The sequence below is a fragment of the Rattus norvegicus genome, chromosome 11 (assembly GCF_021556685.1).
Source record: "Rattus norvegicus strain SHRSP/BbbUtx chromosome 11, alternate assembly SHRSP_T2T, whole genome shotgun sequence".
NCBI classification, from domain to species: Eukaryota; Metazoa; Chordata; class Mammalia; order Rodentia; family Muridae; genus Rattus; species Rattus norvegicus.
Genome location: NC_141544.1, coordinates 48,208,473 through 48,227,547, shown reverse-complemented (window position 1 = coordinate 48,227,547; position 19,075 = coordinate 48,208,473). Strand labels below are relative to the sequence as shown.

Sequence of the window (19,075 nt, the reverse complement as noted above, 5' to 3'; positions counted from 1 at the left end):
TAAGTGAGTTTTGGGAGGGACCTGGGGTCCTCATGCTAGGAGGCGAGCACTTTGCTGAGTTGTCTCCCCAGCCACTCCAGTGTATTTCTCATACATTCCCAACCCTTTCTTACTCTGAAGCCAAAGACCATGTCTCCGGTTCCTTTAAAATCCCAGCAAAGTTCCGGCCTCTGTCATTTTGTGGCAGATCTGGAGACCTCAGAGCTGCCACATGTCATTACCCTGAGGTGAATAATCACCCATTGCCAGCCATAAGCCTGAAGATCAGGGGACTTGTAATGGGCACAGGGCGGAGTACGTAGTTAACCTTCAGAAGGGAAATAGGAAGCCCTGCATCCTCTCGAGGAAGTCGTGTACCTCATGGCCTGCCTTGGCCCCATAACTTACAAGTGTTTTACAAGTGAGCTGCACTAGGGGTGGAAATCAACACTTGAGGCAGAGTGGCTTCAGTTTAAAAATACCATCAGGGAAAACTAAGCTGAGCCGGCCTCTGAAGCAACCCTCTCAAACACTGTATAGGCAGTAGGAAGAAAAATAGCCATGCATGGTGGAGCCTTCGTCACAGGCCGCAGTCACCATGCAGAGTCAACCCCTGCACTAAGCTTACAGTGAGTGTCCACCAGGGGCCCAGGCTCCCCTTCCACTCACCCCAACCCTTTGTCTCTCTCTCCCTGGTTCCTTTCTTTCTACACTGATATGTCATCTTTGCACAGATTACAAGGATCTAATGGAGAGAGAATTACATTAGAATAGAAAGGTTTCTCCACACTAGAGTAAGTGGCCTTCAAAAATATATAAGACCTCATTTTACACTTCAGTGATGTCAAAAACACAGCCAATTCAAAGTAGAAATTTAATTCAATTAAAGATCAAACAAAGCAGGTGTTTGTATTGGTCTAAATATTTGATCCACTCTAATGAATATTATTCTTCTCACCGCTAGGCATTTATTTTTAGATATCCACAAACTTCATTGTTAATTTCCCTGTGAATAAAAAGATAACAGAGAACCAATGTTTAGCTCCCGCCCTCAACCCAAAGTGGCTCACTGTATGGGTCAGAGGGTACGTCTCCTCTTTGTCAGGGGTCACGAGCATCAAGGCAGAAGACATGGCTTGTGGTATACGTTGGTCTGCTGCCCCGTGGTCTCCCAAATGAAGGACAATTTTCGCAGAGTCATCGAGAAGGTAAATGCATTGGGTTTCTGAAGAAACACAAAACTTTCTTCAGGTTAAACACTCCATTGTTTTGATGACTCTTCTGAATCTGTTTCCACCAGGAAGCTGTCTAGATAACATCCAGTACGTTTACTACTTAACTCTTCTACCAGTATATTAACATGAGGCTATGTGATTCAAAGTAATATCTAAGGGATTCTGGAAAATGTTAGGTTTCAAACCAGTCAACTACAGAACTACTTACTAAATACTATGTTACAATAAGATTTATTGACCTAAACATTATTACTTTTTTTTTTTTTGTTTGTTAGAAGGGCTCCTGTAATGGAGGCATTATGTAGTGGAGGTTGGCTTTGAACTCTCCACCTCCCAGTGCTGTGGTCACAGGTATGTACCAGCACACCTGGCCCATACATTGGTTTTGAAGGCACTGCATATCTATGTGTATAGTACAAAAAAAATCAAATTATCAGATATTCCAAGTCTGGGTGAATATAGTTTGCTCAGTGATTTTACGAAGATGAGTTTGAGACTGACGTGTTATCATTGTACCGTATACAACAGAAGCAGGTTGCGTTACCGGGATCAATCAGACTCATATGGCCACCAAAGTGGGTTTTGGGTGAGGAATTTCATAATACAATGGAAAAGCCACCACAAACACCCTCAGGGCATGGTTTTCCTGTTGATTCTACTGTAAGTGTATGACATGAATACACAGGATTGCTAGCGAAAGGGACTGACATCTGAACAGGCCAACAGCCAACAGTTCGCAAGAATGGAAAACTGTCTCTGAGAGAGAGACAGACAGACAGTGAGATGGGAGGGGGGGGCGTGCATATGCCTGGAGGACAGAGGAGTGGGTTGATTGTCCTCCTCTATCTGCCTTATTCCCCGAGACAGGGTCTCTTACTGAGCCTGGAGGTACCCAGCAAGCCCCAGTGATCCCCCTGTCTCAGCTCCCCAGGGTACTGTAGTTACAGGCTGGTGAACCACATTTTAGAAGGGTGTTGGGCATTTGGACTGGTGCCCTTACCTACTGAGCCATTTCTCGAGCCCTAAATCTTCCTAAATAGAAATTGTTCTGCAAGCTTCTCCCCCATGGGCCTCAGACTCTCACTGCATTAGCTCCATTCCAACCCAAAGATTTTTATCTCCACATTTCATTGTTGTTTAAAGGAAAGACACTTGCAAATGTGGTCACATGAAGCTGAGATTGGGTGTGTAGTAGTTCACACTGACAGCTACATCCAGCTAAAGTTTCTCCAGTTACTCTGGGCTCAAGTGTTCTTTGGCTTAAAGAATCAGATAAACAGGAGGATAAGTGTGGTAGACTTTCTTAGTGTGACCTTTGATCCCACATGCCTGGGATTGTGTTTGCAGAGCCAGAGCACACACTGGCATAATGCAAGAGGGGTGTGTGTGTATTGCCTGTACTGCCTGCACATTCATGGTCGCATGGCACTTGAGTGTGTGTGTGTGTGTGTGTGTGTGTATGTGTGTGTTTTGTGTGTGTGTGTGTGTGTGCGTGTGCACATTCATGGTCAAATGGCACTTGAGGGAATGTCTAGTTTGTCCTGATTTGAGTAAAATGGGCACAGAGTGTTTACCTATTCAGCCAATCCTAGCCTGCGTAATTCTCTTTCCCAAGGAAATGCAGGCATTATACTTCTACATTTTTTTAGAGCCAAAATGTCACCCCTGTAACACTGAGCTATACAACACATTTGCTCTTGGCTCTTGCACAAGGGGTCCTCCTGCTCACAGACACCTCTCCTGTGGCTCCTCTTCTCTGTCATGTGCTACATGCTTCTATGCAGACTCCCTGTTGGTGACAATTCCAGCTTTCTTTGGTGGTGACTGTAGTCTTCAATCCATGAATTAACACAACTGTGGCAGTCACAGCTCTCTGGGATCTGTTTCATTCCTGAGACATTAGTAATTCCGAACAGTTCCTTTGTGGCCAAGGTATGTCCACAGGGGAAAGTGAAACAGCCAAGAGATGGGTGTGTTGACTAAGAACGTGGATGGAGGGCAGACCTGGAGGACACATGGACGTGGGGCTCACACACTCTTCTTTTCATGTGGATCTAGACAGCCAGCATTGAAAACATTACTCAGAGACCCCAACACTGTGTGCCTGGCTGAAACCTGACTGTGTGTGTGGTTGCCAGGATGTCCCTAAATGGTGCTGTTTGGCTTGTCTGTGAAGGACATTCTGAAGGAAAAGGGGGCTTAGTACATGCTTCCCCGAGAAGTGATGAGGACCATAGAGTCATGAGATGGACGTATTTTCTGAACTCTTGATTCCTGACTTGATTACGTTCACTCCATGCAATTAAGGTCTATGGAAGAAGGTTAAAAACAAGACAACTGCATTCTGCAAGCTTTAAGTCCTCGCTTTCCCAGCTTCTTTTGGTCATCACCAGATGACCGTCACTGCAGGTAAAAATGTATGCACTTGAACATGAGTAGGAGTGTGTGTGTCCTTAAACAGTGGGACACGCAAATAGCGAATTACACCTCAGACCTCAGCCGCCAACGCCCTTGTTAGGTGGGTTAAATAAATAATTTGTGTTATAAGCAGGTGTTCTTGAATAGACATACATGTCCATTCACTATCAGCACTGCTGTGCGTCCGCCTTCCAAGAGGAATGCTCCTATCTTCCTACTCTCAGCTCTCCAATACATAGGTCCATTTTAGGGGGGAAAAAATCTGAACTTGAGCATTCACCTCTGACCAGGCACTCTGAAGACATCCTTTGATATTCAGAAATGCTTGTTCAGCTACCATAGCAAAGAGGAAGATGGCCATGGACGTCTGTGTGGCTTGGGAGCAGGGCCACCCATCCCATGTTCATGGCAGCCGTTGCTTTTGAGAAGAGCCCTGGTTAGGAGATGCCCAGAGGCCGGCCGGGGTCAGACGTTGCTCTGCTGCAGTAGAAGGCTCCTCAGCTCACGTTCCCTCTGGTCCTCCTGCCTGTACTGCTCTTCAAGCTTCTGTTTCTCAGAATCCGCACAGTAGAAGGTACAATCCGGGCTCTTCCGGATCTGCTCAAATTGACTGAAATCAGCCACATACTTTCCATTTTTGGAGAGAGAAACCACAGGCACAAACTCAAAGCCCCAGTAGATCTCCTCTGGGATGTAAGACGTTCGGCTCTGGCAGACTGCGCTGGTGGATTCCACGGTGGCATTGAGAAGCACCACCAGTTCAAACTCCTTTTCCTTTAGGTTCTGGGGTGTGAGGTCCCGCAGGGGGCTCGTCTCATCCAACACATGGTAGAAGGTCATAGGCAGGATGAGAAAGGGACTCTCGGAAGAGGAGTCCACGTGGAATTTGACAGTAGCCTGGTTGAGGAGAATGCGCTCTCCCTCTTTGGTAACATGTGTCTGGAGGAGTTTTCCGGAAAGCTGGCACTGAATCAAGAGACTCTTCCTCATGTTAGCCACCTGGATGACCAGGCATAGCTTCCCATTCTGCTTGCTGATGACGGCGCAGTGGCTGAACTTAATGGTCTCGGCTCGCTTTTTGGGTCTTGCAATCTTGGCCAGGAAGGTTCCAGTAATGAAGATTTCAATCAAGGTGGTGATGACCAGTTGGGCAACCAAGAGGAAGATAGCGTGGGGACACTCCTCTGTGATGGAACGGACCCCATAGCCAATGGTTGTCTGAGACTCCAAGGAAAAGAGGAATGCCCCTGTGAGGGAATCCACTTTCATAATGCAGGGCGTGTGGTTAGAATTAGATTCCCCGAGTTCTAAATCGCCATGAATAAAAGCTATGGCATAGTAGACCACCCCAAAAAGAAACCAGGTCATCACAAAGGTGGCAGCAAACAGGGTGAGCTTATATCTCCACTTCATGTCGATGACTGTCGTCCACAAGTCCTGGAGGTAGAGCAAATAGATACCGTCTACCTTGTCAATTCTCACATTGCTGTGTCCACTCTTCGACATGACTCGGGGCCTGTGGGCTTTGAGTCCAACCCCATTGCTGTGCTTCACCAGTGGGGCACTGGACATGCCAATGTGAATGGCCTCCATCCTCAGGCTCCTTGGACCACCTAAAGAAATAACAAAGAAAGATGTGTCTCACAACACTTTGGTAGGACGTCAAGAAAGTAGAATAGGAAATAGCAGAATCCTTTTGTTATAGTTTGGTGTTAATCTCCTACCACATGCAATAACCATATTCTATTATCATGTGCCATCAGACTGAACACACCGTTGTCCCTTGGTATCTTTCAGTTTTAACTGTCGATTCACCATTATTTAAAACCACAAGGGGAGAAGAGTTTCAATGAGGGATTGTCTAGATCAAGTTGGCTGTGGGTGTGTCTATGGTGGGTTTTTATGATTCTATCAGTTATGGTAGGAAACCTGGGTGCTATAAGTGGAACCATTCCTTAGTCAGGGGATCCTGGCTCTGCAGCTGATTTCCTCTACTAAGAGTAGAGGAAGTAGGCTGAGCAACCCACGTATTCCATGCTCTGTTTCTCCAGTCTGGAGGTGATGTGACCAGCGGTATCAGGCCCCTGTCTCTGTGATTTCCTCCCCATGACGAACTGTAATCTGAATTTTGAATTAAAAGAAGCCCTTTCTTCCCTTAGTTGTTCCCCACACAAAAGATTTATGTATATATGTGTGTGATGGGAGGTTGTATCTGCTGAGGCCAGAAGAAGGAATCAGATTCCCCAGAGCTAGAAGACCTACATGTGATTGTGACTGTCTGACTTGGGTGCTGGGAACTGGGTCCATCTGCAAGAGCAGTAAGCTATCTTAACTGCCGAACCATCTCTCCATAACCCCCCTAAGTTGCTTTTGTCAGGCTGTTTTAACATAGCAAGGGAAGTAAAACTGAGACAGTTTCCAGGGGCTCCCTGTTTCTAGGGTGCCCTGTAGATACAAAACCCCATTGTGAACCATGATTCCTTTAGGGAAATGACAAATTGTCTGCGTGCAATCTGTGCATATCATTCTCAGTACTTTAAACCATCCACAGATCATTTGTTGAACTTAACCTGGTATGTATAATACATGGTGAAGTAATACCATGCTGTCTGCTTGAGGAATAATCATTAGAACATTGTTTGCATATGTCCAGGGCAAGCGCAGCTGCACCCAGTGTCCTTACCCCTCTACCCACCAACCAACAGATAGAGCAATCAGGCGGTAGAGGGGATGCCGAGTGTGGATGTAAGGAAGGAAATAGAACTGTGAAAGGCAGGCTAGCTGACTTGAACTGGAGCTGTGAAAGCAGCAGAGCAAGGGACAGAGGCTTTGGAAGAGCTATTTGAAACTCTGACTCCTCAGCTGATTGTCTATGCGACGCAGCATAAACTTTCAGCCTCTCTAGACCTCAGCTCTTTAATTTTTAACTGGGAGTAATTCCTTTATGCCTGTGTGGGTTTTTACCCTATCCTCAGTAGCAACCTCTGTCTGTGTTTGTTTGCTTTTTGTTGCTTTGATAAAACACTGATGCAAAGCAACTTTGGGGGAAAGGGTTTATTTCATCTTACAGGCCGCAAGCCAGGGTAGGAACTCAAGGCAGGAACTGAAGCAGAGACCGCAGAGGAACTCTGTTTATGGGCTTGCTTCCTCTGTCTTGCTCAGCTACCTTTCTTATATAGCTCAGACCCACCTGCTAGAGGATGGCGCTGCCCACAGTGGACTGGTACCTCCAACATAAATCATCAATCAATAAAACGCCCCCATAGAACTGCCTACAGGTCAGTCCGGTGAGGTAATTCCTCAGTTGAGATTGCCCCCTTCTAGGTAATTGAATGTTTATGGTTAGATAAGGAAGAACTAACTATGTCGGTCCTACTCCTTAAGGTTTTGTGATGATTAAATTAGCACCTATGCAAAGCCTTATTCTAAAAACGAAATGAGTTATTTTTCTCTTGATGATACCAGAAGTTATGCAGATAGCTTACAGAACATTACCAGCAGCTACGAAGAGTCAGCTTTAATGATCCAGAACTGATCTTACATATGAAATTATACATATGTGTGTGTGTGTGTGTGTGTGTGTGTGTGTGTGTGTGTGTGTGATTGGCTACTCATAAAATAGTTTGGGTATAGCAATATTACCCCCAAGTATTCAGAGACAAAGCAGTATCGATACGCATTCAGACCTCCCTTTTAACTTGCATATGTTGGAGCAATTCTTTTGCCACCCCTGTCCAAGTGAATAACTTAATGTTTAGGAAAAGCCCAATTATCACGCCATTAAAGGCCCACTAGCAGCAAGTGATTAAACTTTCTTAACCTCTCCACTGACATGCAGGTGATTCTTAGACAGGCACTACCCATGTCATTTCAGGTGTGATATTGAGGTACACACACAATTCTGCTCTATTCTTTAGATCAAGATAGAACCAGCTAGAGGAGCCTGTTTCAAGAACAAATCAAAGAGTATGTGCAGCGAAGAAGAAATCTAACATAGTCTCAGAAAAAAGAAAACAACCTACCGAGAAGTAGCTCTGGGCTCCCCGCTCAGCCTCGGGGAGTGGGGAGTGCTTTGCCCTGCCTGGAGAGCCAGCAGCTGGGGAGGAGCTGGCCCCAAGGCTGCAGAGCATCTTATAGCCCCTGCCTGCTGATGCTGACGAGACTGATGACTCCTCCAGTCCTTGGAAAAGATAACGTTGGAGATTCAGAGGAACTCTACCTAGCTGGCATGTTTTATTTTGGTTCTTCTTTTTAACCTACCTCATTGGTATTTTAAGAATCGGGGTAAAAAAAAAATCCCCCTTTTGAGAAGCAATAAATGGATAGTCAGTGCCTTATGATTCAGGCCCCAATCTTTCTGGTAGAGGGACATTGTGGCAATAAAATTCGTTTTAGAATGAATGATGCAGGCAAATCCCTTTGTGGAAACAAGGGTCCCCATTGAAGGCCAGCACCTGCTCAGGATGTAAAACGGTGCCACGGGCCGTTAAATCTTCCTGTTGCGTTATGAACACCCTTGAAATGGCCTTTTTATTCTTTCTTGGAAAGATACTTTTTTTTGTTGTTGTTGAAAAGGAAGGCTGTAAGTTACTTAGAGTTTCAATGTTTTGAGGCCTACTCTACACTTCCTAAGATCTGTTACTTAGAGCCAGGGACACTGCAAAGAGCGTGGAGCCTCCTCCTTGTGCCCTGGACCACGCTCCTTAGTTCACAGTAAGGAAGAAAGTAACCCCACTGAGGCTTGGAAACGGCCTGCCATGCTGAATGCAGATGCAGGCCATGACAGGGGCTCTGCCAAAGACAAGCACAGCTCACATGCAAGTGACCAGGTGGAACTGAGGGGAAAGATAGAGGACAGAGAACGGCTGGGGAACACGCGTGCCACTCAGTACACTGAATCCAAAACAAGGGCTTAAGTTTTTCCAGGACAAGTGAAACGTGAGTGTCCTGCACATAGAGGAGGTGCTTCCTGTACAGCACTCTCCAGATTCGGAGACTGTGGCCTTGTTCCCTGGAAAGAAGGGCTGTGCGGCTTCTGTTTCTCCCCCTGCTCTTGCTGGGGAGTTGACTGGCTGGGGATGAACTGTGTGCCTTCCTGTTTCTGGTAAGCTCTGGTCGAAAGCCTGAACACCTGGCTTTGGGATCTGTGTGAAAATGAGCAGTGCCTCCCCTCCGGGCGATCAGGGCTTGGGACTTGTGTCTGCAAGTGCGTGGTTCAGAATCCCTCTGAGGGAGAAACAACAGCTAAGGGACAGTCTCAGGTCTCAGGGCAGCCTCTAGCCTCCAACCCCTGCCCCCAGTCTATAACCCTCTGCCCTCCAAGCCCTTTACTACCTGGTCACTCACTCTGTAGGTCAGGAATCTTCTGCAGGGCAAGTGGCGCGTCCTCGCTCCCCTTCACCCACCTGGCTACCATGGGGCTGTGCTATGGCCTGAAAGAAAGAGGGACAGACACGTGCTGTTCACAGGTAGATCAGATCGGAGAGCACCCAGCCAGCCTGGCCCCTGAGAATTCCTTCAAAGCACTGGGCGTGGCATTTACCTTCGAATCCCTGACCATCTGGCAAGATGCCAAGGACAGGCTAAATGGCCAAGGATTTTTAAGAATGAAACCACCGTTGTTGTTACCAACATAGCCTTCCCGAGGAATCCAGCCCCTGGAGGGAGCTCATTGGCAAGAGGCGGTGGAGAGAAAGGTCAACCCACCCCCACCAAAGCTGTAGTGATCCAAGCAGTAGGCAGGAAGGGGAAGCGCAGAGGAAGTAAACAGCACACACAAGAGGGGAAGAGTCCGGAATAGTTCCACTGCCTGTGGAAATGCACTGCTACTCTTGAGTCATGGAGAGTTAGGTAAAAAGGGCTGTCAACACCATCTCAAAATTGACAGACTCTCGAGGAGGAGGAGATTGAAACCTGGAGGGAAAGGCTCAGCTGGGAGCTATAGGAGGAAGGAGGTGCAAAGACTGTAGAAGGCACCAGCTTTCTCCCAGCCCCATCATGTGCTCTGTGTAATCTGTCTAAACTCAAGGTGCTTTTTTCATTCTTCTTTTCTGAAATTCTCTCTCTCTCTCTCTCTCTCTCTCTCTCTCTCTCTGTGTGTGTGTGTGTGTGTGTGTGTGTGTATGTGCAGTTTACCAATCATTTATCAACCAGTTCACAATCACCTATCATTTTCCTATCTTTGATCAACTATCCATAATCCACGAGTCATCTCCACGGCACCTATCAAATAACCTATTAGTCTACGATCTGTCTGAACATTGGCTGTTACCTGGCTACCCTTGTTCTCCATCAGCCTCTGCACCTTTGTGCCTGTCTCAGGTTCACCCACTTCAGATTGCCGATCAGCCCTTGACTTACGGTAGTTACTGGTTTACAGTTACAATATTCTCTACTCTCAGCCCCTTCAGCGTCACAGAGACCAGATCTTCATGGGTCTGCTGTGTGACTGGAGGACAGGCCTTTGCTCATCGCTCTGCTAAGAGCAGTAATCTATCTGTCTTATACACACCAGTTCGGTTGACTCCTTGGCTTCTGCCCTTCCCCATATGCCCAGACATTACTCTGGTTCTTCAGCAGCCTTCTTTCAAGAAGTAAACTTCTCGGTGGTTAAGAGCACTTGCTGCTATTGCAAAAGACCTAAGTTGGATGCCCAGCAGCCCCAAGGGGAGCGGATTGGATGCACGTAAATTCACACGTGCACACACACACAGACACACACACACACACACTCACACACACACTGCATAAATGCATGACAATTAAAAAAAAAGGAATCTGCTTCTTGCACATTTTATTTTATGAGCTTTCATGTTGCTGCCTTTGGTTTTCTTCCCCCTCCCCCCCACCCCCAGTGGTTCTACAACCCACGTGTCTTATCTCCTAAAATGTTAGGAGACATCCATAGTTTTCTACAAGCTGATTATGGGTGAGCTGATAAATGGGCTTCTGTCACGTGTTCCCTCTTCTAATCCTCCAGAGAGGCAACACTCCATGAAAGCCACACGAAAGGTTAGTCTCTGGAAATAGCATTTAGTTTCCCAGGTTTTAACAGGAAGCAGTTAGAGCTTCCTGGTTGGGATTATAATTCTCAGAGCTATGACACCTTCGCTGAAGTCCATGAAAATATTTAATAGCGGAGTCACAATTGCCCTTTCCTGCTTCTAGTCAAGAAAGACACACGACATGGATTTGTTTAGCCTTTGCCCTGCGGTACGCCATTTGTTTTCTGGAGAGAGTGAAGAATTAAGTTCAGTTTGGGAATGAATCTATACAGTGGGCACACGGTGGAAGGCTGCTTTTGCAGCGCCGAGAACGAGATAGGGTGGCAGGAAGTGGAAGACAAAAAAGATCTAACAGAGAGATGGGTCCTTGCGAGAGTGGAGGATCTGGGAGGGAGGCAGAGAACACTGGGATAATCCTTTGCTGAAAGTAAACAATCCGTGCGTGGCCAGAAAGCTGTGGCCAATTAGTAGAAAGGTAACGGGCAGGAAGCATTCAAAGTGAAGAAGATGCAGATGGATTAAAATAATATAGTGATACACAATCTAGTCAGAAAGCCCAGGGTAACCGTAGTGGCCCGTAGAATCCACATAGCTTACACAACATTCACACGGCAGCCACACATCAGCCATGTGCCTGCCATGTGGGACCTTTACTACGCATGACTGCCGTCCTCCAAGGAGAGCACTACCATTTATGCTCACAGAGGGGCTGTGGAAAAATGAGTCATTCACTCCTCCAATGTTGAGTCACTAAGTCACTGAGTCACGGCAGTGCTGGGCTCCTTGAGAAGGAGCTACACCTTTTACTAGCCTGACAGAGCTCTGGGTTCAGTCCTCAGAACCACCGGAAGATCGAAGCCCGACAATGGGCATGGGGTCCCACATGACACTGCTGCTCTGGGAGCATGCGCTGTCCAGCATGGTGGACGGCATCCCATCTCTTTAGGGTGCGCCTTGCTCACCCTGCTTCCTCTCAGCATTCTGAGTAATACTGTTGTCCGGGTGTTGAGTGCGCCTGCATATTTCTTCAGGCAAACCGACTACTCCATCCTTGTAGGTAAAAATGCCCCTCCCAGTGCCCAGAGCCAGGGATGAGGATTTTGATATCAGAATACATAGATATTCTAGTCAAAACTGTGATGTATTATTTATATTTAACTTACAGATATTAATAAGTCATATAGGTCACAGAATATATATTATAAAATATATCAAAGATATAGATGTTATACAATTTATATTAAATATATATCATATTAGTTATTTGTGCAGTACCGATAACTCTAAAATTAATCTACACTAATTGTATAAATGCTTTATTTATATTTTGTGTTAAGCACATATTTTACTATAATATAAATAATTGTAGAAAAAAATAAGTACAGAGATATTTTTAACTCTCACAACAAATTTCACCCGTCATTTTTGCTAACCCACTCCTGTTTACACAATACCTTTTTTCTAGTTTTCAAAAATAGAATCTTCCACCTGCCACAGATCCTTTCTTAAGAAAAATAGATTCATTTAGGAATCATTTCCCCCCTCCTGGTTAGCACAGCTTTAGGACTTCCAAAAAGTCTGAAATTATTTTTGTTTTATTGTATTTTGTAAGTTTTCTTCCCGGGAAAACATCATGTTGTGTTCTGTGGCAGACAAACAAGGGCAGAAGAAAAGGAAAATGCTGTGTCCTGCTTTTCCAGCAGGTGACCCTGTTCCGTGTGCTCTTAAGGGCTGGGACCTGGTGGGGAATGAGACCGGAATCAGTTCCTATCTTGCTTAAACTCTGACAAGAGTTGTTTAACCTCTATTGATAGGAAAAGCTTGAAAAGATTTCTTGGGCACCAGCTATTTCTGACACACTCGTGGTTTTTGATGACCTACAAGCCCAAAGATTATGTAGATTAAATTTCATGTTAAGTAGACACAGGATTAAATATTAAGTAGGAAAAACATGCTTAACAAGAATTTGTTCAGGGTTCACTGATCTCAGGGGGGTTAAAAAAAATTGAAAATAAACCCAGCCAGGCTTGCTGTCCTTTGGACCCTGGGACGGGCCACACAAACACCTATCAGACCTTTTCTACAGCCTTGGACCAAATCCTCCTCCCCTCTTCAAAACCACCTCCCGTTCACTTCAAAGCCTGGCTGAGTTCTGAACCCGGTTCTTAACCTCACTAACAGTAGGACATCAGTGGCTTTGCCTATGTTCACCAACATATTCGCAAGCCGGTTGTCCGTGGTCTGTGCAGGCAGAGCCGTGGCAGACTTGGTGACTGTGTGTGTACTGTGTGTGTTTGGATATAGATTACCATTATTCCCATTTTTCTCCTGGGTTCTGTAAAGGATCCTTACGCGGGCCTGCCCCTTTGAGCTGGCTGTGTTTCCGCTTCCTGTGTGGTGAGGTCACGTGACTTTTCTGCCCCATGAACTGTGATTGGCAGTGGCTCACGGTGCCTAAGAAGAGGCACTGAACTCGTGCGGGCGTCTTGCCCTTAGGATGCTTGTTAGTTCTTCCTTATTTTGGGACAGGGGAGGAGGAAGAAGATGTCCGAGTTGGACGAAGGCAGAGCAACTGCTAACCTGTAACCGGTGAAAGAGGATGCTTGTGTGAGTTGTGGAGGTTTTGGAGTTCTGGGTTCCGGAGACAAAGCCTGCTAAAAACCGGAGCCAGAGAAGCTCTGAGTATGATTTGTTATTGGGTTGTATGCTAAACGATATACAATTTAGAGGAACAACATAGACTATTTCTCTGCTCCAAATTCTCTTCCTAGACCTGCATTTGGAGTTCGCATTATGACTACTATTTCAAAATTTTTAAGTCCAACCACATTTCAGTAGGAAGACAGATGTGTCTGATCTGCCTCCGACTGAGTTATCGCAAAGTCAGCACTAGATACAAGGTGCAGGGCGAGTCTTCCGAACTTGGTGCACGGATGTGGCCCACCCCTCAGTTCCAGCCTTCCTTTGATCTGTGGATCTGTTGGCTTGGCGATCTATAATCTCACAGACAAGAGTGTCCTGGGCCATTATCTTTATGATAGGGACAGTTTGATTTCAGAGGGCGGACATTCCGAAGCAATACCGTTTTTCATTCCACCCTTCTCTTTACCAGCTGAAGAAAAGCAAACCTGTTTTCTAAATGAGGATCCTAAGATGGGAGGGGTTAAATAACTTAGGAGAAACATAAAGCCAGCAGGTAGAAGATGTTGGCCAGACATCTGTTAGCCTCTGGCATTGGCCTCTGTCAGCCCCTGGCACCGGCCGCCTAGCTACAAAGCCATCGCAACAACACGGTGACTCCTGTCTTCTCCCAGTGGCTCGTGATGAAAACGAGGCGTGATTATGTTCATCAGAGAGTAAAAAGCCATCTCCAGCTTATCAATCACCCTCCGCCATATCTAACCAGATACAGCTATTGTTCCCATGTTCTAGAGGATAAAGACTTGCTATGTGTCTCTGAGCACTCTGGCCACTGGAGGGGTCTGGAGAAGGATAATGCCTTGTGTGGAACCAGAGGTCTGAAGGTTGGAGCCCCTGTGAGATAATGCTGCAAGTCTTGGGGTCACACGTGGAGAATAGGGGTCTACATACAAGTTACAGAGAATATGGAGAACACAGGGTGAGGTCTAGCAGGAAGCTGATGAGGTTCACTGTACCACACGAGACTGCCAGGAATTACAGTTGTCCTGGACATGTTCCCGGGGGACAGAAGCTCAAGTGGATTCTCTCTTAGCAAATAAGGGGCCCTGCTGACAACGCGCTTGAGAGACTGGTGAGGGCACACTCGACTGAAAATCACTCCAAGTCCCTTCCTTGTTCCGCCAACATCCGCTATGACTCCATAAAACCCCTGGAGGCTTGCCCTGCAGAGATAGGATGGTTGGAACATAAGCACCCTCTGGTGTGAGCGTGACTCAGGCAAAGACCATCGAAGGCGTTTGCAGGAAACTGGCTGGGATGCTTTGCTGTTTAAGCCAGGCTGCTACAAGTCCTGCAGTCAAGAATGCTTACAGGATCATGCAGAGAGGTCCTTGCCTGCACGCCCTTCCCTGACTCTGCCTATGCAGGACCGAGAAGTGTTATTTCCAGTGCGCCCGGAGCATGCCTGGAAGTCCCTCATACCACACCTGAGCAGAACCATCCAGCATAGGTGTGACCTTTGGAAACACTCTAGGGAGTGCCGATCTGCTCTACACTGAACAAAAGAGAATCCAAGAGTGTGTGTGACTCATTGAGGATTCCTTGCCCAGCAACTAACTGGCTTATGGCTGGAAAATACATGGGATTCTTAGGCATTTCCGTGAGCAGATGTCACTCCTGGTTAACATGAAATATCTTGAGGAGGCCTATCCACCTCACTGGATTCTGAAGATAGGAGCCCCTGAGGAGAATATACCCCTCAACGGTAGTATCAGCCTCCCTTGAGGAGCTCATCGAAAGTACAGGGTTGGTCATGGCCCCACCCCCCCCCCAAGGTCAGCCCAAACTTTCTGGAGGTGCTTTCCAAGAGCTGAAGTCTTAAAAGAAACTCAGTCTCCCAAAAGGTTGCACGAGCAGCTTAGTGACTTGGAGACATTTATTCTTTTCCCTGTTGCACACGGGGAAAGCAACAGATGTTCCTTCGGTGACTAATCCTCAGTTTCACATCCCATGTGACCCTGTCAGGAACCCGTTTGCCTCTGTGGTCAGATATTTAGCCTCCCTTTTATGTCTCTGCTCCACTATTATTCTTTCAGATTCCATAAGCACTTTTTCTTAAAAAAAAAAAAAAGTCCTCTTTCCATCCTTAAATGTGGTTTGCATAGTTATACCTTCATTTCTCAGTGAGGATTCCTTCTAATTCTTTTTTTCTTCATGCCATAGAACGCCAACCTTTCTCCTCCTCCCCAGCAGGGACAAGTCTAAACAGATACCGGGTTCAGCAGAGACTCTCCATTTTCCATGGCAAAGAATCAGGATCTGAGCCCTAGAGTAGTGAGAGCTGTCATTTGCCGAGTATTTTTGTAAAGACGGTTTAATTTTAGGCTCTTTATTTGCAGGGGAGCCAGCTCACCCAAATAAAACACTGTGCATCTGTCTTGTTGTTACGAGTGACCAACCGCAGCTGAACATTCTTCCTTAATGACAGCTGGGCTTCCTTACAGCGTAAGAACGCACAGCAGCCAAGGGCGAGCGGAAAGCTCCTTTGGTTTACCGCCCTTGGTCTCGCGTGCTCCGACATGCGAAGAACGTGGGTAATAAGCATATTCTCCCCCTTAAACACAGTGCGGCTTGGACACACATTGTTGTGAAGTAAAACAGGAAAATCTATGTCTCAGGAGTGGGGAGAAGAAGGCAAAGGGTGTTGTGTTAACTTCCCTAAGTGTGGGTGCCCAAAATGTTCACTTCAGGGAAAGTGCTTCTCTAAGAGGCTAACACGGGCTGACTTGCTGCTCTTGCTTAGATCAATTCAGACAGAGAAGATGGAGTTACAGGGCTCTGTGTGGTGCGGGTGTTTGATTTGAGTGTGGTGGAGTAAGTCAGAGAGGAAGCATCTGGTTTTGCAGACAGCCCAGCAGGGGAAACAAGTATTTTATAGTGTATGTTTTAGTTAATCAAACTGCAAACTGGGTGCAGACTGAGCCTGAGAGGAGGAAGCCAGCACCCATGAAGCCAACGGAACTGTTTCCCTTAATTCCCATCTTCCTATGACTCAGGAGGTGTTTGAGTGGGCAGCACTCCCTTCTCACCATGCGTCCTTATGTAATATATGTACATCACTTCAGATCGACTTCCCCTAAACAAATCTCCCTCACAAAGTCACTGTGTGGAGAACCTTTCACTACCCCAAAGCACTTATTTCACTTTAAGTTGACCAAGGCACAGGAAGCACCTTGTAAATGTGGTGTCTCGTTCTTCTGGCCTTGTGATACTTTTTCTTTAAAAAGCAAAACAAAACGTGATTTCGATCTGGGTGATTAAATGGTGAGGAATGGATCTCTGCGTGATTCACCTGTCACAAGGGGGGGATGGAGTTCCTCCCCCTTGTGGATTTTCCTGGTCTTTATTATCCTGATGGGAACCGTATACCAGACAAAGGAAATGACTGACTCTTGCTTGGTTTGGAACCAAGTTATTTAACAGCAGGTCCTGTGTCAAAATGTTTCACAATCCAGTCTCACTCTCGGTCCGGGCTTTGTCCGCATGTCTGTGATACCGAAATTGGAGCTCTCGGGTCTCGGGAGAGCACAGTTCCTACTGCCAGCCTAACCTGGAGGGCGATGCACTTCCAGGACCTGGACTATGTCTGAGTCATCTGTTTCTTGAACGTGTCCTTACTCGTGATCTCTGAGTGACGGGTGTTTTCTAATTTCAAAGTACCTTCGCGTTCAATCAAAATCTCAGCCCTTTGGCAGTCGGCTAATCCCCATCAGTAAATAGGGAAATGCAATGCACCAAAGCCAGCCGTACTTAATTAGCTGGAGGGCGTTTGGCTCAATTTTGGTTGTACCAGGGTTGCCAGATAGGATACGAGATGGTCGGTCAAATTTGAATTTAGGACGGGTAGCAAATATTTTTTATAGTAACTATGGTGATATTTAATAACTAATATTTAACAATATCCATCATTGATCCAAAATGTTTTATATGTATTCTCTATGTATGTGCCACATAGAGACATATAGATAGCACAGTCATCTCATTTTTATTTGATAAACCTGATATTCTTTAGGGAAGGACAAAGTTATGATCCAGGGCAGACTAGAAGTCCAAACCGTGTAAAGACAAGGCTCTCTACACAGCATTCTTAGAACAGCGTCCTGGTACTATGGACTCTGAAAACAAATACAGGCACTGTGGCCCTGTGGGATCAGGTGCAGCCCTTTCCTGCATGATTCTTAGAAACAGACTGCAAGCTGGTAATCAAGACTTATCTTTTGTTTGTCTGGGGGACTGCAAGCATGCACCACCATGCCAGACTTGGGAAGTGCCAGGGACTGACCCCAGGACTTGGCTCATGCTCTGTGAGCTTCTACCTAACTGAACCATGCTCCCCAGCCCTGGTCTCATTTTCAACAAATCAGTTCAGGGATTCTGAGCCTTTTTTTTGTATTATGGTCTTTTTTTGGTGAGCTAGATCGACACATGGTTGCCTTCTTGGAATAAGGACGGCCCATGGAGATACTAAAACAACGTAGGAGGAAGGGCACGGCCACCCCAGCGTAAAGTGCCTCGAAGCCTCAAAGACATCTCCTGCAGAAGGACTTAACTGAGGACTGCCTGAGAGACCAAGGATTGCTGGCGTAGACAATGCCAGCCAATCAGGAACTGCTGTTTAGAAGAGACACTTTCTTGGGACCAATAGGGCGTGGGTGGACGGTATTGACGGTATTAAAGGAACCTGCAGTAGTGTTCAGAGGAGCTCACTGCAGTGTTTCTCATCTGCTCTTGGAGTCTTTGCTGTTCATTCCCTGCCACCTCACCTCCAACCCGTAAGAGCAAGCAGGGTCGGGCAGTGGGCCACCCAGGGCACAGGCAGCATCACAGCATTGCTGGCAAAACACAGATCTTACAATTTTGCAAGCCACTGTGCTTTCTCTCTGGTTATCATGTAAAAATCTACTATTCTGAGGTAGAGTGGACAGAAATATACATTTAAGATCTCTGGGAAGCCAACAGAGTAGCATTGAGCTGCTTTGACAGGGTCATGGTTGGGGCTGATACAGTTATGGTTTAATGTACCCATTGAGAGTCAAGAAGACAGAACCTCTACTGGGAAATCACTGAAAATTAACAGCCCCCCTTTCTTTTCTCATCTGAGGTACTTGACCCTCTTCAGTTCTCCAGGCCTGGTAGATCTGGATTTAAATTAAACCTTAAATTCTAAATGCAATAATTATGACAATATCAACCAGTCAACCTCATCCAGCCTTCTCGATTTACCTTCCTCAAAGGCACAGTCAGGCATCCGCTATATTAATTTCTTTTAAAACCATAGCATGATTCCTTAATAATTTAAATCACATGAGTTATCTCAGTAAGTAAAAGCACTTATACAGTGTGGCAATCTGAGTTCAATCCATGTGACCCACACAGTAGAGGGAGAGAATCAGCTCCTGCAAGTTGTCCTCTGAGCTCCACCCATGTACCCTGGCTTGTGCTGGCACACACACACACACACACACACACACACACACACACACACACACGCGCGCATACATGCATGCATACACACAGACACTAAAGGTAACCCCAAACCCTTTATAAATAAATAACTCACAATCCCCCTTCTAACATGATGACACACACTGATGTTAGGCGTGGACACCTATCAGTATCCCACGCAGTTGGCATGGGACCCAAGAGAGGCAGTCCAACGTTCTCTTCTCTAGAAGTCCTGGTGCCCTTTCTTCTGACAGGGAAACAAAGGAGGAAATAGCAGAAAACAGCTGAAACACG

The 19,075-nt window shown here is 46.2% G+C and overlaps 1 protein-coding gene across 51 annotated transcripts in view; it reads right to left on the bottom strand.

The window, feature by feature from the left end:
• Positions 1-839: 839 nt before the first annotated feature.
• Positions 840-19,075, bottom strand: part of Kcnj15 (potassium inwardly-rectifying channel, subfamily J, member 15) — a 47,195-nt gene continuing 28,959 nt past the window's right edge. For 26 of the 51 annotated variants that reach the window (XM_087575334.1, XM_087575328.1, XM_087575344.1 and 23 more), the window contains 2 exon segments: positions 8,967-9,064; positions 840-5,245 (listed from right to left, as the gene is read on the bottom strand). In XM_087575334.1, the coding sequence (XP_087431460.1) occupies positions 4,098-5,225 (1,128 nt within the window). In that variant the 5' untranslated portion in view covers positions 5,226-5,245; positions 8,967-9,064 and the 3' untranslated portion in view covers positions 840-4,097. 51 annotated transcript variants of the gene reach the window in all.